This window comes from Rhineura floridana, chromosome 8, assembly GCF_030035675.1.
Source record: "Rhineura floridana isolate rRhiFlo1 chromosome 8, rRhiFlo1.hap2, whole genome shotgun sequence".
Taxonomy (NCBI): domain Eukaryota; kingdom Metazoa; phylum Chordata; class Lepidosauria; order Squamata; family Rhineuridae; genus Rhineura; species Rhineura floridana.
The window spans coordinates 49,280,607-49,302,067 of NC_084487.1; the positions used below are offsets into that span (position 1 = coordinate 49,280,607).

The 21,461-nt window shown below is 39.3% G+C and overlaps 1 protein-coding gene across 1 annotated transcript in view; it reads left to right on the forward strand.

The window, feature by feature from the left end:
• Positions 1-21,461, forward strand: part of PLBD1 (phospholipase B domain containing 1) — a 57,871-nt gene that overhangs the window by 29,932 nt on the left and 6,478 nt on the right. The window contains exons 2-6 of the mRNA XM_061582818.1: positions 1,406-1,625; positions 4,787-4,870; positions 5,412-5,550; positions 11,239-11,400; positions 15,403-15,547. Coding sequence (XP_061438802.1) covers positions 1,406-1,625; positions 4,787-4,870; positions 5,412-5,550; positions 11,239-11,400; positions 15,403-15,547 — 750 coding nt within the window. The remainder of the gene's footprint in view (positions 1-1,405; positions 1,626-4,786; positions 4,871-5,411; positions 5,551-11,238; positions 11,401-15,402; positions 15,548-21,461) is intronic.

Below are 21,461 nucleotides of genomic sequence, written 5' to 3' on the forward strand. Positions count from 1 at the left end.
GGAATGCCTCTCCCGACATGAACCCACCCATACACTACGTTCAACATCTAAGGGCCTCCTCTGGGAGCCTCCTCCGAGGGAAGCTGGGAGGCTGACAACAAGGGATAGGGCCTTCTCAGTGGTGGCCCCCAAATATGGAATGATCTCCCTGACGAGATGCGCCTGGCATCAACACTATATTTTCGGCGCCAGGTCAAGACTTTCCTCTTCTCCCAGGCATTTTAGCATGTCTTTTTAAATTGTTTTTAATTTTTTTAAAATTGTGTTTTTAAATTGTTTTTTGTGTTTTAAAATTTGTATATTTGTTTTTATTGTTTTTAATTGCTGTAAACCGCCCAGAGAGCTTCCGCTATGGGGCATTATATAAATGTAATAAATAAATAAATATGTGAGTATATATCTCCCGATAGGTACAACAACATCTTTTTCGTTTCCTTTTGAAGTCTCCAAGGCTGAACCATGGATGATGCTATTTGGTGGAAATATATCCTGTATCTGAACTTTAACATCCTTTAAAGTGATTTTGTTTTGTTTTTGTAAAGATCATATTGAAAATGGAAAGTTGTGACATTTTTATGAAGAATTAGCAAGATGGTAGCATAGTTACAACATGGAGTCTCTTCAGTAGTGTTCACATTTGAGAATATTGCTGCTTAAATCTAATAATATACTTGTGTGAGTAGAAGTTGCTTTTGCTCTTGGAAAGTGTGTCTGTGTGTGTATCTTATTTTTCACATAATTTCTACCCCGCCAGTTGCAGCCCTTCATAGGCCTTAGGAGATCTGTTTGGAGGGCTTAGTGGGAAGGTGAAGGTGGGAAGGGCTCATTTAGTGAAGGGAAGTCTACTTGCAGTTCTTAGGATTGAAGCTACTGGTCTTTTTCAAAGGAGATCTAATTATTCTTATAGTTGATATAGTCCTGGAAAATGATGACCTCCTTATGACAAATATAAAAGAAAAAATGTCCGTACTTACTTGACTTCAGCTCTAATTAGCCAATGGGATTATCTTAAGCTTGTCTCTGAGGGACCATTTATACTCTGAGGAACAATTGTTAGAGTTGAATAATATGGTTTTTATTATTGTGTTTTATGTACCCAAATATACAGACACACATCTGGTTCTTAGTTCCCTTATTTCACTAGAAAGGCAATCTCTCCCTCCTTTCCCTTCTTCACTAGCAATCTCATGGGTGTATCCAAAAAAATCATACTCATAGAAGATTAGTTGAAAACAATGGATTTAAGTAAGTTGATTGATTTCAGTAGGTCTGCTCTATGACTTAATTAGATATTACCCCATGGATCTATCCTTTGTTTTTAAAACAAGTTTTCCAGTATTTTCCATGCCTGCCATTTGCAGTACAGTATTCTAATTCTCCAGTTTTCTCCTTGATATCTTTGCAGATGTCCACTACGCAACTGTATATTGGCTGAAATCTGAGAAGTCTTTCCAGGTTAAAGATGTATTGGACAAGAATGGTGATACTTATGGCTATTACAATGACACTGTACAGTCTACAGGGTGGGGGATTCTTGAAATTAAAGCAGGCTATGGTATACAGACCATAAACAATGAAGACCTCATGTATGCTGCAGGTTACTTGGAGGGCTATCTCACTGCTTCGTAAGTACCTCTGTAAACTTAATAGAATGAATTATGATGCATTGTTAGAAAAAAACACTCTTCAGTATAATTCTAAATCTCAGCACCATGCAAGTGGTTTGTAATAATATTTATTACACTATAAATTCTTGGCACCTTCCGTCTCCAAAAGATTTTTAGACCCCTTGATCTACAGAAAGGTTGAGAATCTAAATCACATTTTTATTCATTGTTCAAACTGGAGGCAAAGCAAGGTGCCTTTTGCTTTCTGCTTAAATTTTAAAGCCAAAATTAACTTTTTGTAACTTCATTACATATAATATGAAAACAAAAATCAGCTTAAAAGGTAGCCTGGAACTTTCATAACTTAATTTGAAATGACATACAATAAATGAAAGAATAAAACCTTTAGTAATAAATAAAAATATTTTAAAGGTATTTTAGAATTGATGGGATATAAATATCACTTACACTTGACTTGCGTAGTTTACAATGATGGTATATTGAGATAATTCAGATAAGCACTTGTACATATTGTGTTTATTCCTATTAAGCAGGACTTCTCTGTCTTTTTGAATTCAAGGGATTAAGGCTAGAAAACAATATCCAAGGAAGAATGTCCTGGGATGAACTGATCTTACCAATTAGCGTACAGTACTGATGTATGTGCCATTAAGGCTACAATCCTATGTGTACTTACATGTGAGTAAGCCTCATTTGATCCAGTGGGACTTACTTCTAAGAAGACATGTATAATAAGGCAGCAGGTATATAACTGATGATCAAAAGAGTACAGTATTTAAGTTGCTGAGGGATGTATCCAGCATGAGCTTTTACTCAGAGTAGACCCAGTGAAGTTAATAGACATAACTAATGGAGGTGTGGGTGACCTAACACAATATTGGAAGGACATCTCCACATTAAAAACAAATATATGTTGCATGCATACACACATGTGTACGCACACACACAGCTCAGGGATAGCTTTGCTGATGTTTGCTACTTTTTGTAGCTCTTGTTACAAAATGAGTGCTCCTGCAGTGGAGTTATATGGTGAAGGGGCTACAGTGCTACCAAATAATTTTTATAAATAAGTAAATAAATAAAGGACATACTATAGTCTAGGTAAGGGATAAAGAGTGGAATTGCATCACTCGTCATCATTACAGGCCAGACTAGATCTGATGCTAAATGCATTGCTTGTTGATGTGTTTTGTTTGAATGAGTGATAGCAATTTTTGCCAAGACTTTGCTCCTAGGAAGAGTAAAAGGTGCAGCAGTACTGACAAATTGCTTATAGGGCTTATCCACACAGGAGCCTAACTTTGTACTATCACAATAGCTTTTCAAGGTCAACACCTCTTGCTCAATGGTAGCTTCCAATCCGCTGTTTTCCATTCACATAAGTAGGCAAATAATGAGGAAATAGATATTCTGTGCTGAAATCTGTGCAAATAAAGGACATATCCCAATGAAGTTCTTCTTTACCTCACTTGTCTGCCATCCTTTGAATTCTATCCCATAAATAATAGGCCTGTCTCTACCTTGTCTTCTTTTGCCTATAGCAATAAGGACTTTTGTGTTTTTAAAGGAATAGCTTTTTCTGATAAGGTTTTTTTGCGTGAGCAGTTTCTTAGTTCCCAAATCTCAGATTTTCCAGATAAGAGTGACCATCTGTTTCACCATGGAATCCAAAGGGTGTTTCTAGGTCACAGAAAAAGATGTTGAAATGTAGCCCTTTTGGTGGGCCTTGATCCTCCTGCTTTGTCTTTTCAAGAAGAAGTTAGTAGAATTTATCTGACTTCTTTATTTTATTGATTTTTATACTGCCCTTCACCAGAATTGATTCTAGGACACTTTACTAAACTTTACAAAATACAAATGTATAAAACCACAGATAAAACATGAGCCAGCAGTTAAAAGAGCAGTCAACCATTTTTATATGTATTGTAAAAGCCTTGAGTCAATTTATTTTTTATTATTTAAATAATTTTTATACTACAAACCACAGCAAGCAAGAACTATAGTTTGAGGGATTAGGAACACCTTTTGAACTGGGCTGTTCTAGCTCATGCTGGACTCCATCACTGAATTGGTACAAGTTCATACAAGCTGGGTGTTGGAAGCCAAATGGTACTTTTGTTTTCCTGGAGCACTTCCAGTTGTGTACTATAATGCTGTTCTGAGTTGTATGTAATTATGTTCTGTGAATGTATGGTAATTACAGTTGATATGAATCTCAACCAAGATATTATGCCTGTTTTTCTAAAAGTATACACCAGTGAGAATGTCACTTTGGTATTTTTCTCTAGCTGTTGTTGTGCAAAACTAAAGTTCTGCTTGCTTACGCACACGTGTGTGTGTGTATTGGGTAGGAATGGGAGAGAAATTTGATCCAGTTTGCATTTAAAGCCGAATTGATAAAATTCACACTTTCTGAAACAATATGAAAATCGAAATACAGCCATCCTTTGAAATTCACACTTAATTTTGTGATGCAGGTCTCCAACCATATAATGGAGATACTGTACATTAGATGTGCATATACTAGGGGGAAGTGTGCACAAAATGAATATATTGGTAAAAATAACATAAAACATGCATTATATTTAGAATAAATTGCTTGCAAATGTGTACATTAGCCAAACTTCCTACAAAAATTTGGGGGGAGGGAGAAATTCACACTAAAATACTGAACAATTTTCATTAGGATTTTTTTTTTAAAAAAATCGCAATTGCTGCAAAAATGTGGAGAACCAAATTTAAGATTAGAAAAATGAGAAATGGTGAGAAGTGAAATTGACAGATCATTCCATCCCTAATGTCAGGGCAGGGGATGTGTGGGCCAGCTGACCAAGAGGCACAGAGTTTGCATCTTCTCTTGCTCTAGACTATTTAAGCATACAGGCATCATCCTGGTGGAAAGTTGGTGTCTACTATGCATGTCCTAATTTCATTATTTCCTCTTTTCACCATTAAAATATAGTTTATAATTATTGGACAAAGCCATTTCACTTTGGGTGTTCAATGTTTCTACATTCTTTATGGCTTTTTAATGGCAGAAATTCACAACTATTGCTATGATAAAGAAATGACTTGAGATGCATAACTTATCTGTCTGAATTTATTATATCAACAAGGGAAGGAAAACAGAAGAAAGGTAACATCTCCTCTTTTTTCAGACACATGTGTGACCATATTGCAAACCTGTATCCACTGCTGATTAAGAATGTCATCATTGAGGGAAAAGTTAAAGATTTTATGAGGTATGTACTTAGTTGTCAAAAATGTGCTCCTTTCATAAGTCGGAACAGAAGTTGCCTGGTAACATTTGCATGTTTTTATTGAACTAGCTGATGCAGGAAAAAAATATGCCACAGTATATTTCTTAAGTCTTTAAGGTGCTACAAGACTTTAGATTTGGTTGAAGTGGCTACTCCTCCTGAAGCATCCTTAGTTGACCATGCAAGCTGTCCCTAGAGATGAATGTGAACCCCTCTCCCATCCATGGGTAACTACATATAGCTGAGGGCATGTAATATGCGAACAGTTTCCATATTAAATTATAAAGGTAACCAGTTGAAAGGTGATCTAATTCAGTTGTCTCTGAACAAAAGAATATGTATCAATGCAACCTACATTTTGTCAACCAGCTACGCAGTTTGTTTACTTGATAAAAGTGTGATAAACCTAAGCATGTTTACAGAAGTCCCAGCTGGACTTTCTTTGGTGGCAACCAAAGTGTAGAACTCTGAGTTTCACTAGACTATGAGAAGACACACTCTAAAGTCAAATTTGCTGCTATAGGAAACAAGATCACTGGACCAGACAACAAATCAAAAACAACAAGGATGACCCCTTCTGGAGACATGCTGGGTACATCATGGCCCAGCTGGATGGGCTGTACATGGGAACTGTGGAGTGGGCTAAGCAACATCAAAAAACAGTAAGAATCATTAAGTTGTCTTCAAATCACTTGAAGGTTGAAGGGAAAGAGTTTAGACCAATTTTGCTTAAAGCTAGACTGTTCCCACTGCTTTCTTCTTTCTATATATTAAATGTTTAAAGAATCCATTTATATTACAGCTATCAGTTTGATGGGCAGTATATAAAACAGGCTTCAGAGTCGAGTATTATTCCCCAAAACTCTTATTTGTAACTTTAGCCTTTCAGGAAACCTGGATGGGTTGATGAAGGTCTGTCTGCACATGCTCTGTCGCACACAAAGAATGGAAAGTAACACTGCATGCTTCTGCTGTCATTGCAGCCTTAATTGTTGTGTGGGCTGGCAGCTCTCTGGGATATGAGTGAGGCAGTGGCATTGTGAATTAGCAAGCTGAGAACTGACTGGAGACAAATAGCTTTCACCTTTATAGCCAAGCTCAGCCATTTTATTTCACACTGCGAGAGTAAAGACATGAATAACTAACTGACCTTTCCATCTTTGTCTAAGCACTGCAAGCAAACATGGAGCCCAGGGTTTATGAAGTCAGGATCAACAGCATTTAAAACAAATAGCATTTATCCCCTGATGGTTTTATTTCCAGCCTTCTCTGAAAGTGAGCAACACAAACACAGAAGAAAGAAAAAGCATCGAAAAGTATTTCATATCTAGATCTGTGATCCTATTAAGCACATTTTGTTGGAAGTAAAGATATCATTGAAATGCATGGGCCTTGCTTCTGAATAAACACATGTGTCTTTATAGTAGAAATGGAAAATGGACTGCCTTCAAGTCGATCCCGACTTATGGCTACCCTATGAATAGGATTTTCATGGTAAGCGGTATTCAGAGGGGGTTTACCATTGTCTCCCTCTGAAGCTAGTCCTCCCTAGCTTGCCACAGCTGCATAAGCCAGCCCCTTCCTTGTCCACAACTGCCAGCTGGGGGGTAACTGGGCTCCTTGGGACTATGCAGCTTGCCCACAGCTGCACAGGTGGCAGGGCATGTAACCCCTGAGCCACTCACTGGAGGGGTGATTTTTAGCTGGCCCTTGACACCCAGGAGACATGAGTGGGGATTTGAACTCGCAGACTCTGGACTCCCAGCCAGGCTCTCCTCCAATATGTTGTTGTAACCTTCACATATTTGGTGGATTCAGATGAACAACTAAGCTGGTGTCTGAATTCACCACCATAGGGTGACTTACTGGGGTAATGCTTGTTAGTGTGAATGTTCTAACTTATTTCTCACAAATGGTTTGATTGCATCTCACCTCTATAGGAATTTCTTTGGAGCTTATGTGCTTGTGTGTAAGGGACGGTTCATTTGTGAGGTGCAGTGGTGTAGTAGTAAACAGACCCCCCAATATTTCAAAAACACAGGTGTGTTATCTTTTAGTGTGTGTGTGTGTGTGCGTGTGCATGTGCATGCATGCATGTAGTACCAACTTATTAGAATTAGTATGACTGCCATCCTAGGCATTGTTTCCTGACAGGGAGAAATGGTCTGTTGAATCAGTGGTGTTTAGTTCTGACTGCATAGGTTCATCTTGTAAAGACACATTGAGCTTTAACAAAAGATCTTTAACCAGCTGAAATGCAGCTGTTTGCTTGCATTTATACTTAAAAGCTATCTTGCAAAGAAGTGTTACCATTTGAACTTCTAGCATGAAGTAGGAACCCCATCAGAGAAAAAGAGAAAAAATATCCAGCGTTTGCTTGATTATCTTCCTCATTCTCTGACTTTACAGACCAAGCACTTATACTGCGCAATTATCTGATCTGTTTTCAGAAAATTTACATGGAGATTATATGGGGTGGTATTAAATGCTAGTCCTGTTCAGAGTAGACCTATTGGAGTTAATAGACACAACTAACTTAGGTTCTACAATTTTAATGGGTCTACTTTGAGTAGGACAGTTGAAAAAGTCATGATTTTAATTTCAAGTGGTTGTTGTCCTTCACTTCCCACTATAGTTTTTTGCCATTTTTCTTCCCACATTTCTCCAAAACTGTCACAAGTCCCTCCCATCCTCCCCAGTATACTTTTGAATGTCCCATCATTTCAAAGAATGTTTCCCACATGCATAGTAATATGGGCTTACTTTGTAGACCTCTTTCAGGGGTTACTGAGATAATGTACATGAAGGAGTTTTGAACACTTGAAGAGAGCTATACAAATGCTAGGTATTATTATCCCTGTGGAAAAATGGACTATGAGTTGGATTCAGATGTAAGGTTGTAATCCTACTCCCACCCTAATACACCTGTGAGTAAGCTTCATTGAATTCAGTTGGACTTATGTTTGAATAGAAATGGTTAAGATTATGCTGTAAGTTAATTGCACTTAGTTTCCATTGAAATCAATGTACAAAGTTAGCTGCGACTTATGTACCATTCATTTCAATGGGTATTAAGTCAAAATAAGTTAGTCTGGATCCAGCCCATTGTCTGGGAATGCGTGAGGTAAACCAGGAACTGAGGAGCTGTCCTCTTAAGAACATAAGACGAGCCCTGCTGGGTCAGGCCAGTGGCCCATCTAGTCCAGCATCCTGTTCTCACTGTGAGCAACCAGATGCCTATGGGGAGCCCGCAAGCAGGATCTGAGAGCAAGAACAATCTTCCCACTTGTGATCCCAGCAAGTAGCATACTCCCTGCGACACAGAAGGTAGAACATCATGCATAGTAGCCATTTAGGCTTATCCTTCATGAATTTGTCTAATCCACTTTTAAAGCTATCCAAATTGGTGGCCATCACTGCTTCTTGTGGGAGCAAATTCCATAGTTTAATTATGTGCTATGTGAAGCAGAACTTTGCTTTGCCTGACCTGAAACCAATTATCTAGATCCATTTCAATCGGGTTTTAGGCCCGGTTTCGGCACCGAGACAGCCTTGGTCGCCCTGTATGATGACCTATGTCGGGAGAGGGATGGAGGGAGTGTAACTCTGTTGATTCTCCTTGATCTCTCAGTGGCTTTTGATACCATCGACCATGGTATCCTTCTGGAGAGGCTCGCGGAGTTGGGAGTTGGAGGTACTGCTTGGCAGTGGTTCCGCTCCTACTTGGCGGATCGTCTCCAGAAGGTAGTGTTTGGAGAACATTGCTCGACACCGTGGGTTCTCCAATGTGGAGTCCCGCAGGGGTCAGTTCTGTCCCCCATGCTTTTTAACTTCTATATGAAGCCGCTGGGTGTGGTCATCAGGAGATTTGGAGTGCGTTGCCATCAGTACGCTGATGACACGCAGCTCTATTTCTCCTTTTCGTCTTCTTCAGGTGAGGCTGTTAATGTGTTGAACTGTTGCCTGGCTGCGATAATGGACTGGATGGGAGCTAAAAAACTGAGGCTCAATCCAGACAAGACTGAGATGCTGCTGGTGGGCGGTTTCTCTGACCAGATAGTGGATATACACCCTGTTCTGGATGGGGTTACACTCCCCCTAAAGGAACAGGTTTGTAGTCTGGGAGTTGCTTTAGATCCTTCGCTGTCACTTGAGGCTCAAGTAGCCTCGGTGGCACGGAATGCGTTCTACCAACTTCGGTTGGTAGCCCAGCTACGTCCCTATCTGAGCAAGGAGGACCTAACATCAGTGGTACATGCTCTGGTAACCTCGCGATTGGACTACTGCAATGCGCTCTACGTAGGGCTACCTTTGAAGACAGTTCGGAAGCTGCAGCTCGTGCAAAACGTGGTGGCCAGACTGATAACAAAGACCAAGCGGTCTGAACACATAACACCTGTTCTGGCTCGCTTGCACTGGCTGCCAATATGCTTCCGGGCCAGATTCAAAGTGTTGGTTTTGACTTATAAAGCCTTACATGGCGCGGGACCACAATATCTGCTGGAACGCCTCTCCCGATATGAACCTGCCCGTACACTGCGTTCTACATCGAAGGCCCTCCTCCGAGTTCCGACTCAGAGAGAGGCTCGGAGGGTGGTAACAAGAACTAGGGCCTTCTCGGTGGTAGCCCCTGAACTGTGGAATAGTCTCCCCGATGAGGTGCGCTTGGCGCCAACTTTGCTATCTTTTCGGCGCCAAGTTAAAACCTTCCTCTTTTCTAAGGCATTTTAATCTAATTTTAATTTTAATTTAGTTTTAAATTTGCTATAATTGATTTTAGACTTTTCATTTTCTTATATGTGCTCTTGTAGTATTATTATGGGTTCTTATTGTGTGTATCTGTATTTTGCTGTAAACCGCCCAGAGAGCTATGCTAGTCGGGCGGTATAAAAATCTAACAAATAAATAAATAAATAATCTTCCAACACCCAGCTTCATTGGATGTCCCTGAATTCTAGTGTTATGAGAGAGGGAGAAAAATGAAAAACTACATCTAAGTTCTGGAACGCCCTCCCAAGGGAGGCCCGGCTCATTCCTTCCATGAAGATCGTCCGCCACAATTTTAAGACTTTCCTAAGGAAGGCATTTGGTGTTTAGTGGTTTAATTGGCATCTGGTTTTAACGGCTGTTCTTACTGTTATATCAGACAGCTGTCTGCTGCTTTTTTCCTTTTAATAATGGTGCTTTTAGTGCTTTTATTGTATTTGTAATTGTTTGTATTTGTAGTGTTCTTTTCACCTGCCTTGACAACATCATTCTACATAGGGACATAGAAAGCTGCTTTACACTGAGTCAAACCATTGATCCATCTAGCTCAGTATTACTGACACTTGATTGATTGTGGTATTGTACAGGAGGCTGGGATTGAATCTGGAACGTTTTGCATGCAAAACATGTTCTTTACTCCTCAGTTGCTGCCCATTCTAAGGACAGAGAATGTCATTGTGAAAGTTGTGCTGAAATACAGTAAATCTATAGATGAAGCAATATGATTGCGAAAGAGAAAGAGACACAAAATTGCCATTGACTGACAATCACCTGTCCTGAGATAACCAGAAAGCACTTACCAAGTTTGCCATTCACATGGCAGCCGTGCTTGAGAGACCACCTTATCCCGTATATACTCAACAGGTCACTGTGGTCTGCGGGTGAGCTTCTCCTGCAAGTTCCAAAGATTTCAGAAGCTTGCTCCATGGTAACTTGGAACTGGGTGTTCAGTGTGGCTGCCCCTGATCTGTGGAATATAATTTCTCTTGAGATATGACTGGTGCCCACTATTTTCTCCTTCTGGAAACAACTGAAGACATGTTTGTTCTGATGGACTTTCACAACTGGATGAATGGGTCTCTGCCATGGGCCTCTATTTTGTATTGGCTTTGTTTTGAACATATCCGCTGTTTTTGTGTGTTTTAAACTGTTTTTATTGCACATCGCCTTGAGGCGCTTGTGTAGAAGTTAATTAATTAATTAATAATTTAAAAACACATTATTAAAAGAGCTTCCTCCTGGATTCCTTTAAAAATTGGCATTGCATTGGCTAATTTTCAGTTCTTCAGTAAAGAGGCCAATATGTTACAAATTGTTTGCAGAAAATCAGTAATTTGACATCTGAGCTCTTTAAGAAATGTCAGGTGCGTAATATCTGGATCTAGTAATTTGTTGATTTTAAATTTGTACACTAGAGTGAGAACTGTGTTACTCCTATTTGATTTAATTCTTCAGATTCCCTCCCTGAGAGGGGGAAAATACAGTCGTTCAGGCATGGATAGCTGTTACCACATTGTGGAACAAATACATGGGTAAACATGACTTTAAACTTACATTGTTCTCATCTCTCGCTTTACTTCCAGCCTCTCACCACCTTTCAAGTCACTTTCCTGAATGCAGTTGGAGATCTGCTTGACCTCATTCCTGCCTTATTCTCAAATTCAGCCAAGGCTGATCGTAATTTTATACCAAGAGGCTCTAGGCGATACAAATGGGATATGGGCCATTGCTCAGCTCTGATCAAGGTGAGACCAACTTCCTGCTTCCACCTTTAGGGCTAAAAGGACTGATGTAACCAACTCTTCATTGTGCCTGTAGACCTCACAGTGGACTTTATTCTTTGGACTCCATTTTTCTAAGTCTCATGCATACATAGCATTGATATTTTAATCTTACACTGTTGATTTTAATGCACTTTTTTAAAATCACAGAAACAGAACACATATATTATTACACCCACTTTTTTAAAAAAAAATTGTTGTACTCTCATTTATGCTTAAAATATATTTGCATTAACTGAGTAAATATTTGCATTATATAGTAGTGATTTATTATACAGACAGGCTGCAGATGTGCATCTTGTCATGTATGTATACAAACAAATAACCAGGAATAGCTTTCTGCTGTGATTTGACAGTGTTGCCCTAAAGAAGGGCAAAGTTGGATATCTAGTCCAAAAAAGCTGGATTTCTAGTGCTGTCTATTGCTACATGATCTCAGAGGCACCAATGAAAAAATGATCAAGGCCTTAATTCAAAGTAAAAACTGGGACATTTCAGCACCAATTTTAACAATTTACCAACTCAAGCTAATTTAGCCTTTTGTATAAATATTGGGTGTTAAAGGCAACTCTTGTGGTTGGTGCTCTAAGCAACCATTCTGATTTAAGATACTCTGGTGAAGCACATCCACCTTTTCATTTCTAGTTTCATTTGTTATCTGTTAGAGATCTGGAGCATGACAAATGAAGTATTGAGTGATGTAACGAGAAGAAGGTCTATCCTGATCAAGCAAGCTGTTGCTTTGCATTTTTACAGGAGTTTGATTTAACAATAATATTAACATTATTTGTTGATTAATAATTTGGCCTTAAATCAGGTATACTAAGTTGATAAAATTCTTCTTCTTCTTCTTCTTCTTCTTCTTCTTCTTCTTCTTCTTCTTCTTCTTCTTCTTCTTCTCCTTCTCCTTCTCCTTCTCCTTCTCCTTCTCCTTCTCCTTCTCCTTCTTCTCCTTCTTCTTCTTCTTCTTATTATTATCATCATCATCATCATCATCTACATTTATATCCTGCCCCTCCTTCCAAAGGAGCCCAAGGCAGCAAACAATTAAGTAAAAAAACAATAAAAGTAATGTCATCAACCCCCATCACACATGCCTTTCTGAGGATCCTCAAGGACGCAAAATTTCCTCTTAAGAATATCTTACCATTTAATAAAAAGCTGTTCTTCAATTAGAAAGAAAAGCCACCTTATAATTCCTTTATCAGTCTGAAGATCTAAAATGCAGACTATTCCATATTAGAGTAACACACCAAAGGCTACATTACTCCAAAAATGTTCAGATCCTGTTATTATTTTGGAAGATCCTGCTGTAGAAGATGCAGTGACATTGATTGCCGCTGAACAGTGTCAACTTTAGTTGCTTTAGTTCTTACAATAGAAGGGAAGTCATAATGGTTTTGCCCAGAAATGTAAGATATCTGCTAGCTTTAACAATAAACTGGAAGGAAAACTTGCTGTTAAGTACTTAAATGTGGTATTTGGGAGCTATTGTGTCTGGCCTTTCTACAGGTTGGTATGTGTTCCAAAATCAGCCATCCTGATTAAACGGGCCAGTGGCACAGAGTGGTAAGCGGCGGTAATGCAACCAAAAGCTCTGCTCACAGCCGGAGTTCGATTCCAACGGAAGGAGGAAGTCGAATCTCCGGTAAAAGGGGTTGAGGTCCACTCAGTCTTCCATCCATCCGTGGTCGGTAAAATGAGTACCCGGCATATGCTGGGGGGGTAAAGAAAGGCCGGGGACGGAACTGGCAATCCCACACCATATATACGGTCTGCCTAGTAAACGTCGCAAGACGTCACCCTAAGAGTCGGAAATGACTCGCACTACAAGTGCGGGGACACCTTTACCTTTTAGTGTATAATCCACTTGACTACCAATTACATTTATTAAACTTTGGAGTCTTAATGGTCTTGCTTGTAAGAATTTAAAAAATTGAGCTCTGGCTTGGATATGCATTTCCTTTTCAAAGTTACCCCTCATGCAGAATTGTGGGGTATTTTGTGACCCCAGGTGCACTTTTCATTGTGTAATTTGCACATAAATGTAAATGTACTGCCTTCAAGTCGATTCCGACTTATGGCGCCCCTATGAATAGGGTTTTCATGGTAAGCGGTATCCAGAGGGGGTTTACCATTGCCTCCCTCTGAGGCTGAGAGGCAGTGACTGGCCCAAGGTCACCCAGTGAGCTTCATGGCTGTGTGGGGATTCCAACCCTGGTCTCCCAGGTTGTAGTCCAACACCTTAACCTAGAGGGATGTCCTTCTAGGGCATTGTCACAAATTTTAACCTGTACAATGTCCCAAAATTTCAGCCAGTTAACACTTAAACCATTATCCTCCTGGAAGCAAAAAAAACAGTGGGGTCTAAAAATACCCCAGCAAAAAGCCCTTGGGGCAAATGTCTGCTTTTTATTGTCTAGTTTGCACATGAGTAGACCTACAAGTTTGTCCTCCTAAGACTGTCACAAACTGACCCATACACCACCCCCAAATTTCAGCCAGTTAACACCTACTGTTTTCCTTCTGGAAACAAAAAACCCCTACTGGGATTCAAAAATACCCCCAGAAATTGTGTTGTTTACTCAGTATGCATGGAGAAGGGGCCAACGTATACTGCTCAGGCTTGTCCCGTCAATCTGTGTGTGTGTGTGTGTGTGTGTGTGTGTGTGTGCACGTGCACACACACATGCTAATTGCAAATAGGAGTCCCTTTTTTGTCAGCATAGTTTAAACTGGAATGTAGTGACTGGCTTTTCACACACGCTGTTGAGGGTAACTGGCAATTTAATTCTTTTTCTTTTTTAGATCAATCTTATTTAAAACCAGCTCAAAAAACATGACATGAATGGGGAGGCATTTGGGGTTTTTTTGCATCAGAGGATCTATAATTTTCTATCTCAAAACTCCCCCATGCTGTTGGCAAGTCTAGCTGAAGAACATTGGTGTAGAGCTTTTTCAGTTTTATTTTTGGCCTGGATTGAACAAAAAGGTACCCCCCTTTTCTAAAAAACATTTGGCCATGGCGATTCTCCATAGATTCTTGACAAGTCTGTGGAAGGGGTATCAATAGGATGCTAAGATGCAAAAATGAATAGGAGCTGTGCCCTCTTTTGCATCTGACTGCTGTAGGCATCAGCGATAGCAGGAATCTCAGAGTTGTCACTTCCTGGCGCAGTGGGTGAGGCATGTAAGCACATTTCTTGCCATAAACTAGGATCCAGTATTTAGGCAAATTGTTACTGTTTGTTCTCTCCTATCCTCTCTCTACCAGTATTAAAATAGCCCTACTTTATCCTGGGATAAAGTTTCAGAAATGTCTCAGTCATTATGATCAGTCTGTATGATCAAGGTAGTAGAGATTCAGTAATATGAATTAAAGGAAAAAGGAATTGCCTTGCTCAATCAGACCAAGACCTGTTTAGTTCATTAGCATTAAAGAGTTGCCTAAAATATGTATTTTATTGAAACTGGTGTTCTCAGAAACAAACATCAAATTCCAAACTAAGACTGGAGGAGAAATTCCTTGGAGAAGAAATTTGGTATTTGCAAATATTCATATATACCTTGAAAACAAGACTGCATGCAACAAGTATTGTGATATGGAATTCGAGCAGGCAGGCAACATAAAAATTCAAATACAAATAATGGGAAGGGTTAGGGCTCTTGCTACTGGCTGCGTTCAGATGGACAACTGAACATGCTGAACAAAAATTTAACAAGGAAAATGATATTCTCTCAAGGATCAATTATTTTCATGCTATTTCCTCTTAAAAGGCAAAAATAATTGGATGGTTTGTTACAGTATGTTGAGTTTACACTGTACTGAATAAAACTGCATGTCTGAATGCAACTTGTTAGTAGGTTTCCAGATAGATCAGTTGTCTTTTGTTAGTCTTGAAGGTGCCAAAATACTATTTGTTGGTTTTGCTGCAAGACACTAACACAGCTACCTCTCTTTGCTAGGTCCTCCCTGGGTATGAGAACATCTTCTTTGGTCATTCTAGCTGGTTCACATATGCGGCCACTTTGAGAATATATAAGCACTGGGACTTCAATGTTGATGATCCACAAACAAGCTCAGGGCGTGTCTCATTCAGCAGTTACCCAGGTAACTAAGATGTGTGATGGGTATGTTTGAATCCATTATTTATTTATTATTTGATTTATATCCCGCCCTTCCTCCCAGCAGGAGCCCAGGGTGGCTCTAATCTAGGGCTCATCTAAACAGGGTTTTATTGTGTGTCTGGTGCTACTTGCATCCCCTTTTAATTCGCATGATTCACATAACATTACTGGGAAACAGAAGCTTTCACACAGTTTTCCCCATGTAAATCTGTACTACCCTAATACTAATCTGAAAATGGAAGCAAAAAAGTCTTTACTCCGTTTCTCTAGGGCTTGCAGGCACTTTGCTCAGATGCTTTTAGGTGGGTGTGTCGATTGTTCCCCTCTCCACGGCCACTCCCTCCTGCCCCCTTCTCCCTTCTTTCATTTCATTTCCTGTGGGCTGAAGAGAAACTTCTGCTGCTTTCTCCCATTCTGCAAGTTTTTTTATGTCGCTGCAAACGGTGCCTTTATTTTCTCTCCCCCCCCAACTTGTGCACAAAAGCATAACACTGCTCAAACAAAGTTTTATATTTTAGCTGTATTGTACCAGTGAAAATACAATAATTGCACGTCCAGGGTTTTTTTTTTTAATGAAACTTACTGGTAGAACAAACTGAGCATGCTTGATTGCAAGGTAACCAGAGGGAGTGGAAATGTTAAATTAGAGGGCATGGTCTTTAGGAAACTGCGTGATTGATGCTTCCCCTCAAGTGTGACTAGAAAACACCATGTTTGCAGATGGCATTAAACCCTTACTGTGGACAGTGCAAACAGAAAATGGAGGTAAAAACAGCATCTTTAGTACGAAGTTATGCTCCCATGCGGATAAGCCCTAGGAATCTTGCCTGTGTGCTCTTGTGGGGTTTGCTGCTCTGTAATCCAGGCCCAAGATATTCTGGCACAGTACAAAAACGGCTACAGAATTTTGCCACTCTGTACCAAAACAGGTATGTCCATGGAAGCTTCTTCCAGGGGCTAATAGCAATTATTGTGTCTCTGTATGGTTTTTCTATGTCGTGCAAAAGGAAACGTTTAACACCCCCCCACCAGGTGCCATGGTCCCCATCCTGCTCCTGCCCCACACCTGCTATCAAGGAGGGAGGGTCACAGACATGTTAAAATAATCCATACATTTAATATGTCTGTTTTGGCCCTGTAAATATATGTCTTTTTATCCCTCTGTGTTTAAAAAAACACTTTTCCAATCTACTATTGGGGTCAAATTTACTTCAAATTACATTTAAAACAAAAACAAATAATGTATATGTTTACCAATGACTCCCAATTTAATTACAAACATGAAGTTTCATTAGAGACTATAGTACTGAGAGCTTCCAATTTGAAACTGAAATTCAAAACGTTATTTATTTATTTATACAAATATTTATATACCACCCTCTCACAAAACATCAGGGTGGTATACAGCAACATAAAATGTTTAAATTTAAAGGCAATACAAAACAAAGTAATACTATAAACCTAAATTCAAGGACTGACTGGGCTATATAATCCTAATGAAACTGTGGATATATTTACAAAGGAGAACTTGCTGAATGATTATACAAATTGGTTATGAATTTAGTCTGGCAGGAAGGCTGTGCTTCTGTAGCTGACTAAATTCAAATCTGTATTGCTTAGCCAAAGCCCATCAGTCATAAAACAGCATAATAAAAATTGGAACACCACTCAAAATATGATTAAAACAACTAATAGCATAATTGCCAGCTGACTAAATCTGCCTGAAACCCATACCAATGAGTGCTGCTCTGAGGTGGAGGAACGTACCACCTTCTCCCTAGATGTATTATTACCCATGTGTGATCTTGACACCAGCCCAGGGATACTCAATATCACAAGAAATATTTGAGCCACAAGAAGCATTCATCTCTGTTGAGAGTGGCCTGCCTTTCAAGTCTGCCACACAGGTTTCAACTGCAAACTATTGTAATTCACCCACATATTTAATGTTTTTTGGTGTTGCACCTTTTGAGAATACCACATCTGTCAATCAAAATACTTTAGGATGTCTCATGCTGGCCCTGAACTAATTCCAGCTAGGGTGGGTTATAGGTAGGAATATATTGTGTTGTCTTTCCTATTAAAGCTGTGCCACAGACTTTTAACAACCAGTTTTTGACTGGCTTTGTATCTATTTAAACCATTTTATTGTCATGTCAGTGCCTGGCAAATGCCTTTTTGACGTCCTTTTTATTTTTTAGCTGCAGTTGTAATCCTGCTGGCTATTTTATACTGTTTTTATAATTTTGTAGCTTTTAGAATATATATATATTGTATTTGCACTTTGTTTTAATCTTTTTGTAAACTGTCCTGGGAATATGGTTGAAAGGCAGTATAAAAGGTAGCTTTAATAAATAACTATCTTGTATCCTATGTTTGCGCAAGTGGGTGGCAGTTAGCAGAGCCAAACTTTGCTTCCCTTTCCTCTAAGGGCTGGAGGCCTTTTGAACAAGGGTGGGTATGTGGTGTATGGACCGGCAGGGAACAGGGAGAGGGGGGTCACTGGTAGAAGATGCCTCTGCTTGGTTAGCAATCACATTATGGTTTTTAAAAATTAAATACCAAGTGCGATGAGAATCAAGGATGTGCTAGAATTTCACCCCATTCAGATTTGATACTGAATTTTCCATTAATTTGCTTATTCTCTAGTTGTGGATCAGATTTTTATGTAGCAATTTTCCACGGCTGTTTTCAAAAATTGATTTTCTTAAAAAAAACCACCTGCCTCTAAAATATTGATAGTAAGAATGATAATTTTATCAATATTTCCTTTCATTTATCAATATTTTGTTTTAATATATATATTATTTTAAAATACCTGTATTTCCTTTAAAATTATTGATATTAATATAAATACTTTTTGCGAGGAGAAACAATCCTAGATCAGTAAAACCAGCGGCCAGCAGCCAAAGAATAAACTCAAATAGATACCAGCCTGTTAGGTCGACTGAATGCTTTTGAACCGGCACGGGCCAACGGATCCCATCCCTTTTTTGATCAACACCACAGCCCACTGTTGGAAGTGGGGCAAGAGCAACTCCTGTTTTGTTCTTTTGTTTATGTTCCAGAAGGGAGATACAGTTAGGGTCCTCCAGATGGATAGGCTTGATTACCTTTACCTGTGATGCTCTGACTGACTTCCTTCCATCGGTAAACTGATACATCTTAGGGAAGCGTATCTGCCCCTCCTCCTTCTGCCCTTTCCTTCTCTTCTCCAACTGTCCAAGAGAGAGGAGACACCTTTGTCTCTGCTGTCTCACCTGAGCCATGAAGGTAACTCCCAAGCCTGGGCGTTGCGCCTCCAACTTAGTTAGTTAGTTAGAACTAGGTATGCCTTTCTATCTACTATGTATTTCTATAAGTAAAGTAACTTTTCTTATTTTCCTAAGTCTTAAGTCTCAGTGATCTCAATGCAGGGTAAAAGCCTGCTATTTAGGTAAACGCACACACTAGCACACATGCATTTTCAGACCGTTGCTGTTCTCTGCTAATATATACACAAATTTACACAACACTTACAGGGAGGGAATTTTGAAGTCTTCCCTTCCTATCTGTGATCTGTTTACCCCACCCCACCCAATGTAGCAATTCGAACTAGGAAAAAATGTAATGAATTATTATTATTATTATTATTATTATTAACCTACCCTGGGGACTGTAGCTTAACTCTCACATAACTACTATTCCAGCACCCTTAACAAACTACTGTTCCCAGGATCTTTGGAGGAAGCAATGTGCTTTAAATGTATGGGGTGGTTGTGACCCTGTCACCCATTAAAAGTTGGCCTGCATAGAGTAGGAGAATTAAGTTAAGGATCTGGCCCACCAGCTGGATCCAGTTATGTACTAAAAAAAAAGCAACAGCGTATTGCATTTTTAATCAATGGAGCTTACTTTCAAGTAAACATAGAGAAGGTCAGGCTGCGTATCCTTTCTTACACTTACATGAAACAATAATGTAGAAACATCTTCTGTTATAGTACAAACTGACAGTGGTTGGGGGCAAAATGTACCTCCTACTCCAAACTTTGTGAGAGCGTATATGAGTGAAAGAAATTGTGCAGTATTTTGTAATTGTGAGCATAAGGTTTTGAGTATGTGTCCATGCATTTTACAGCAGTGCATGATTGTACATGTGTTATTGTGTAAGTGTGCAAGAAAATATGTAACTATGTTCTGGGGGGAGAGCTGGATATAGAAAGAGAGATGGAAGGAAAGAAAGAGGTCCAGAGAGGACTGTGTATGGCAAGGGATCCATCTGTGAAAATTTCACAGGTCATGGAACTTGTAGAGGATTTCTTTTCACTTGTTGGAATGAGAATGGGTGAATGCTACAGCGTACATTTATATACACAAAAATTTAAATAACTTTTCTAAAAAATACTATGTGCAGTCTTTGTGGTACAATTCCTGAAGCCTTCCTATGTGTTGCCTTCTTACTCTCTGTGCAATATCCCACAGTGGATCATGCTTTTCTTCAAATTAAAAAAAGGTATTGTATTCTGTGTGTGTACCATTTCCAGCATAGTCAGTCCTGTTTCTGATCATGTTTGGCTCCTTTGGGAATGGCTTGAAACACTGCCATGACCACTACTAATTAATAAGGCTGTGATGAATGAGGTTGCAAGCCCTGAGTGTTCTCTGTAATGTTTGTTGTTTGCATTGATAGAAGAATGATGGGCACATTCAAGAATCCTTAAGAGTTAGCAATAGACTGGCTTACAGATGAAGTAGATAACGAATATAAAGAGACTGTTTGAATTGCATCAAATTCTCATAAACCCATGTATGTAGAAAAACACAATGCTGATTAAGCAGAACTTTAGATAGCTGCTGGTGCTTGTAGTTTTCATTTTTGAGTGCATTTTCTTGGTGATACTGAATTTTTCCACTGTTTTCCAGGGCATATTTCTGTGACAGGATATCAACATAAAATGTAGGCAGAATTGTGTGTGATAATATTTAGAAGAAAATGTGGAACCAGTGAATGTGAACTCTTAGGAAATTGTTATGTTTTGCTGTTTGCAGTTTTTAGATGTCACTGAAAGTATAAGTTCATATTCAAGATCATATAAGCAGCTCAATGTGGAGCTCAGAATGAAACTGAACTCAGGCTTTCATGTTCTGTATTTAACCTAAACAAAGCATTTATTTCATATTTCTTTAATGTTATATTTCATATAATATTTTTCAGTCTTCCATAGGTTATAGATGTTTCATCCAGTGTCAAGAGGTCCACTAGTAGATATCTGGGTGATTTTTCAGTAGGTCAACGAGAAGTTCCTGTTCCTAATCATGTAACAATAGTAATAACAGAATCGTGCTCAAAGAGTGCTTATCAATGATGCCTTCTCAAAGTGGGGGGAGGTAACTGCAGGGCTCAGTTGGGGTCCAATCTCTTCAGCGTTTTTATTAATGGCTTAGATGAGGAGGTACAAGGAATGCATATCAAATCTGCAGATGATACCAAATTGAGAGGAACAGCTAATATCCTGGAAGACAGAAACAAAATTCAAAGTGATCTGGATAGGCTGGAGCATTGGGCTGAAAACAACAGAATGTAATTTAACAGGGATAAGTGCAAAGTTCTACACCTAGGGGAAAAAACCAAATGTATGGTTATAAGATGAGGGATACTTGGCTCAGAAATTCTGCTTCCAAGTGGAATTGTTGTTGGTCACAAGCTGAATGTGAGCCAACAGTGTGATGTGGCTGCAAAAAAAGTAAATGCAATTTTAGGTTGCATTAACGGAAGTATAGTTTCCAAATTGTGTGAAGTACTAGTTTCTCTCTATTCGGCACTGATTAGGCCTCATCTTGAGTACTGTGTCCACTTCTGGACATAGCACTATAAGAAGGATGCAGACAAACTGGAACAGGTTCAGAGGAGGGCAACA